This window comes from Photinus pyralis, unplaced genomic scaffold (assembly GCF_008802855.1).
Source record: "Photinus pyralis isolate 1611_PpyrPB1 unplaced genomic scaffold, Ppyr1.3 Ppyr1.4_LG2, whole genome shotgun sequence".
NCBI classification, from domain to species: Eukaryota; Metazoa; Arthropoda; class Insecta; order Coleoptera; family Lampyridae; genus Photinus; species Photinus pyralis.
In genome coordinates, this window is record NW_022170403.1 from 41,220,263 (window position 1) to 41,226,687 (window position 6,425).

Below are 6,425 nucleotides of genomic sequence, written 5' to 3' on the forward strand. Positions count from 1 at the left end.
AACATACAAAATACTGTTTTCGCTAAATACACACTTTCTACGATCTTAATTCATTTTGTATTTCTTCAAGTGATTTCCCACGAGTTTCTGGCACACAAAACTTTATAAATATTACGCAGAAGAACATACAAGCCGCATAAAAGTAAAACGTAATGTGTGGACCAACATCATCCATCATAACAGGCATTGTCTTGGTAATGATAAATAAGCACACCCAGTTAGCCGTAATTGTAATACCATTAGCAATACCTTTAACAGCCGGAGAAAATAGTTCTCCGTTCACCATCCAAAGTACTGGTCCCAAACCTGCCGAAAACGCGCAGGCATAAACCATCGTGCTGGCTAAGGGTATGGCGCCCATACCGAAGAAGGTAATGCCGACTAATTTTAAGTGAAAGTACGCGGCCAAAGCAGCCAGGCATATGCAAGTACCAGAGGCCGATATGTACAGAAAAATTTTCCTCCCGGCCTTTTCTATGACAAAAATGACGACAACAGCCGAAAGTAGCTGAACCGTCGAGAGTATAATTGCTGAAGTGTACTCGTTCAGCTCCGTTTCGGCTGCCTGAAAAATGTAAACGGTATAAAACGTGACGCCGTCAATTCCGCTGAGTTGCTGAAACACCGTCAGACCGACCGAGGCAATTAGTCCTCTGACCACGGCCTTCGACTTAAATTCGAGCATAACGTTCACTTTTCGACCAGTTTCCTTGTGCACGCGTTCGTAGATTTCATCGAGGGCGTTCTCCACGTTGAAACTTTCGCCGCGGTAAAACAGCAACGCGGTTTTCGCCTGTTCGCGTTTATTTTTCTTAATTAAGTATGCTGGGCTTTCGGGGAGGAAACAGAAGATGAATCCCAAAACCAACGCGACAGCACCTAGGATGATCGTCAAAGTGGTGTAAGAGACATACGCGCCGCAAACTGCCACGAAAACTACGCCGAAGTAAATTAAAAATTCGAAGAACGACCCCAATGTACCTCTCAGGGAAACTTCGGCTATTTCTGATATGTACATAGGGCCCACTACGCTAATTCCGCCAGTTGCCATTCCCGATAGGAGCCTACCAACGCAGAGGGTGTACACGTCGCTCGCAAACAGCACAAGCATCGTAAACAGCAGATTGGGGATCACCAGGGCTATTGTCGATTTTTTAAGTCCGTAACGGCCAGCCAAGTATCCCGAGGGTATCGCGCTTATAAGTACACCAATTGCCAACATTGAACCGATCCATGATCCCTCGTCGATTGATAACGTGAAGTTTGCTCGATGGTACGTCAGATTGGTTGAGTTCTGCTCAAGAAGCTGTGGAAGAACCGGAGATGTCCAGCTTAATGATGACCCCAAGGATAATGGTCCCAGACAAACTGAAACAATGGTTCAACTTTGCACGAGAGCGTAAACAAGCGCCACCTACCAATTGCTATCGCAATGAATTACAGGAACTGATAATTATAGTCTTTTGCTTCACTTTGGCTTACCTATGGCGAGAAACTGGCGCAGTCTTCCAATAATTCTTCTTCGTCTGAAGTTGACATCGGGTTTTTCGATTATTTCGAGATTATTCGCACATTCATTCATTTGATATCGATCGCCAAACTTACGTTTGTACACAACAGCACTTTCTGGTTTGAACCCCTCCTGGAGTGGAGGTCAATGCATAGGCGCACCGTTCAAACTTTCCAACGTCATTTTAAAGTTAGGTACCTACATTGATATCAGGTAGGAACTAGTTGGTCGATATTATGTAATTTCTACTGACTAGTGACTTGACTTACTAAACACATGCAAGTTTATCTCAAGGTCGTTTAAGATAACGTACCTACGTGATTTGAGATAAAATCTGTTCGGTTGCGCCGCAGATTATAATCCAATTTTAGGATCGGATGTAAACCTAAGTACAACCATTATCTTTGAACAAGGCTAAAAAGTGGTTGGTCAGCAAAATGATCCATCACTGAACAGGAGTTGTAAAGTAGGTACTTGACCCTTCTGGGTCTAATGAAGCTGTCGCTTTACATTGCAAATTCTGTCTAGTTCTCGGGATATTGACAGTTATTTAGATGGGGCTACAAATACCTACTACCTAATGGAACCACTTGATAAGGATTACGGTTGGAAAAGCTTTACTATTGTCGAAGGCGTTACATTCAGATAATTACTGTAACGCAAATGTTTTGTTATACTCCGTACCCAATCATGGTAATTATTAATGTATTAAAGAATTTGAAGATGGCAGTAGTAGTAACAAAAAGGAAAAGTTACTGAACTTATTAACATAAAATACCCCAAGAAAGCCTACCCAGAGAAACACCTGACGAGAAGGGTTGTTTGAAAATCAGCGGAGAAACAGAACAGTAATAATGACGATGAACAATTACAATGATGATCTCGACCAAGGAGTCGGATGACAATTACTTTGCGTCGCATGTCAAGGTCAGGGCGATCATGGAGATCATCGAGACCGCTAGGAAGCAGTTGATCCTGGTTTTGGCGGTGAAGATTTGATAGAAGGCTTCAGCGCATGGGAGAAGAAGAAAAACTCCCAAGTCTTGTCACTTATTTTGCTTACGGTAAGTGACAAATATATTTACTAAATAGGGTCCATAAACCAACAGAAAAGGCGTGGATAACCCTAGACCAAGATTTTGCGTGATGCATCAGCTTGAATTTCTGGAAGATTTAACCAACATTAAGCAAGGATATGTTTTGCATATTTCAACATTTAAACTTTTTATCACTTTTTAGCGTAACACAACGAAGTTGAGGTAAAGCTTATGTGCTCGTGTTTCCGTCCGTCCGTCCGTCCGTCCGTCCGTTCCATCGAGATCTCGGCCCCTGGGCCACCTAGAGACTTCGGGTTTTCGCTAATTGATAGCTGTTATGGTCTATATTTGCCCAATTCGATCAGTTTCATTTAACTCCATATTTTGCGCAGACTGCGCAATGCCAACTTTCATATTTATGGGGATATTTCTTTGAAATTTTAACCACAGACGCTTCTAGTAAAGTTAACATTTCGCGCATAGTAAAAATTATGTGGGCATGCGCAGTGACTGCGCAATGCCAACTTTCTTATTTATGGAGATATTGCTTTGAAATTTTAACCACAGGCGCTTCTAGTAAAGGTAAACATTTCGCACATAGTAAAAATTAGGTGGGCATACGCAGTGACTGCACAGGCTGCTCATAGCCAACTTTCTTATGTATGGCAATATTTCTTTGAAACTTTATTTTACTTATTTAACTCCTCTCTTTCTCTGGACGTGGACATGCTTCAATATGCAGATTCGACATTTTGTGTGCTTTTGGTGACGATGCGTCGTTTCAATACTTTGTGTTACGCGGCAATACCCACGAGTGGGGTTTGGAACATTTTTGATAGAGTTCGGCTAACAGCAGTGCACCGCATAATTTTAACCGAGGAAGGCTAACATTTTTGTATCGTAAAAGAGCCTGTCTAGCAGAGATGGGCAGTATTCGATTTTGTAAATACTTTTTAGTATTCAAATCCTTTATAGTCCAGTCAAATTACGGTTTGGGCTGGATGTTGTCACTTCACTCAACGACACCAAGCGTATCCTATGTAAAAAAATTTACTGATTCCGAAAATCATAGTCCCCCCAGCCGGAAACGCCCGGAACATATTGTTATAAACAAAAAACGAAGAAAAAATGAGAAAATGTCGTGTTTTTTCACATTTGACTGCCAATATCTCGTTAACTATTGCTCTGAGGGAAAAAGTGAATAGAAATGAACTTGTTTAGAATAAAATTTTCTATAAGATCCGGTCCGGAACGCTAATTTTCAACTGTTATTTTTATTTATGGAAAAATGTAAAAAAGTTATCTCGAAAATTAACACTTTGTTATTATTAAGTAAAATTCATCCGATCTTTTTGAAAATCCGTATTTAGTAACTTCTTTTGATAACAAAACAATATGACAAACCAGATCACCGTAGGTTTCATACTCATTGATTAATTAGATAAACAAGTAGAAAAAGGTATGCTTTGTCTTTCAAACTGGGGGACTACAAGAGCGTTCCCAATTTTTTATAATATAGTGGAACCGTAAAACAATCTTTTCCAATAATCGTCTCGATCATTTTTGCAAATCAACGGACTGTGGAATTTTTTTAGTTAACTAACAAATCGAATAGCTTCCGAGATTTAACAAGAAAAGTAACTCTATAATCGGCCCTTGGCACTCGGATTAATAAAAATCATTCTTTTTGGTGAAATAGAAGCATAAAAAAAGTTCACGCTGTAAAGAATCGATCGTTGCGACCCGATTTGCAAAATCATTTTTGGTTGTTTCGAAAACTGGCTTCAAAGTCAAATGCTGATTTCTCGTGAACTATTAATCGGATTTGGACGTATTTTTTTTTCATGTACGGCTTTCCGAGAGCTTTACATTCGCCTATTGTAGAGTTATATTTTTTTTGTTATATTTCGGGAGTTATTCCATTTGTTAACTAAGAAAATTCTTCGGATTTTGAAAAAAAAATTGCACAGTCCAGGAATCATCGGGAATTATTGGAAATGATTGTTTTAGGGTTATAATATGTATAAAAAAATTGAGAACACTCTTGTACTCCCCCAGTTTGAAAGACAAAACATCTCTTTTTCTACTTGTTTATCTAATTATTCAATGAGTATGAAACCTACGGTGATCTGGTTTGTCATATTGTTTGTTTATCAAAAGTAGTTACTAAATACGGATTTTCAAAAAGATCGAATGAATTTTACTTAACAACAACAAAGTGTCAATTTTAGAGATTACTGTTTTTACATTTTTCCCTAATAAACAATAACAGTTGAAAATGAGTGTTCCGGACAAACTGTATCTTATAAAAAATTGGGAACGCTCTTGTAGTCCCCCAGTTTGAAAGACAAAGCTACCTTTTTCTACTTGTTTATCTAATTAATCAATGAGTATGAAACCTACGGTGATCTGGTTTGTCATATTGTTTTGTTATCAAAAGAAGTTACTAAATACGGATTTTCAAAAAGATCGGATGAATTTTACTTAATAATAACAAAGTGTTAATTTTCGAGATAACTTTTTTACATTTTTCCATAAATAAAAATAACAGTTGAAAATTAGCGTTCCGGGCCGGATCTTATAGAAAATTTTATTCTAAACAAGTTCATTTCTATTCATTTTTTCCCTCAGAGCAATAGTTAACGAGATATTGGCAGTCAAATGGGAAAAAATACGACATTTTCTCATTTTTTCTTAGTTTTTTGTTTATAATAATATGGTCCGGGCGTTTCCGGTCGGGGGGACTATGATCCGATTCAGCGGATTTTTTTACATAGAATACGCTTGGTTTCATTCAGTGAAATGACAACATCCAGTTTATACTACTTTTAGAGCTAATTTGACTGGACTATTAAAGTATTCAAATACTTTGTAAATAAATACCTTTATGGAAGCAGTATCTGTATTTGTAACTCAAATACTTTCACAAATATTTAGTATTTGGATACTTCGTAAAGTATTCGAATACTTCGCAAGGTATTTGAATACTTAACCTTCCCTTTTTTTACCAAAAATCGACTACTCCAAAATTTATCTTATTAATTTTGGTGCGTAGAATCCAAAACAATTCGTACTTTTTCGATCAGACATCTCAATCAAAAGTTATAGACTAGAAACCAATTTCGAAAGAAAATTCAAAGGGCTGTAACTTTTGAACTAGTAGCCCAATCTTGGAACTGTTTGAAATTATGGATTCTACAGGCCACATACTATAAGAAAATTTCTTTTCCGAGTCGATCTGAGACAATTTTTTTTCGGGCCTCAAAAATCAAAAATCGACTGCACAAAAATTTCTCGGCAAAACACTTTTTCTTATTAATTTTGGTGCGTAGAATCCAAAATAATTCGTACTTTTTCAATCAGACTTCTCATTCAAAAGTTATAGACTAGAAACCACTTTCGAACAAAAATTCAAAGGGCTGTAACTTTTGAACTAGTAGCCCAATCTTGGAACTGTTTGAAATTATGGATTCTACAGGCCACATTCTATAAGACAAATTTTTTTTCCGGGTCGATCTGAGACAATTTTTTTTCGGGGCTCAAAAAAAGGCAGTGTATAACCTTCCTTTTTTACCAAAAATCGACTACACCAAAATTTCTCGGGAAAACACTTTTTCTTATTAATTTTGGGGCGTAGAATCCAAAACGATTCGTACTTTTTCGATTAGACTTCGCAATCAGAAGTTATGGACTAAAAACCAATTTCGAAAAAAAATTCAAAGGGCTGTAACTTTTGATCTAGTAGCCCAATCTTGGAACTGTTTGAAATTATGGAATCTACAGGCCATATTCTATAAGAAAATGTTTTTTTCCGGTCGATCTGAGACAATTTTTTCTTGGAGCCTCAAAAAAAGGCAGTGATTAACCTTCCATTTTTT

The 6,425-nt window shown here is 37.6% G+C and overlaps 1 protein-coding gene across 1 annotated transcript; it reads right to left on the minus strand.

Annotated features, from left to right (window-relative positions):
• Nucleotides 1-8: 8 nt before the first annotated feature.
• On the minus strand, nt 9-1,792 carry LOC116163564 (facilitated trehalose transporter Tret1-like). Its single transcript, XM_031477563.1, has 2 exons — nt 1,483-1,792; nt 9-1,368 (listed from the first exon to the last, which is right to left on the minus strand). The coding sequence occupies exons 1-2, from the start codon at nt 1,580-1,582 to the stop codon at nt 38-40; spliced, it is 1,431 nt and encodes a 476-aa protein (XP_031333423.1). The 5' UTR covers nt 1,583-1,792; the 3' UTR covers nt 9-37.
• Between the last annotated feature and the right edge of the window lie 4,633 nt (nt 1,793-6,425).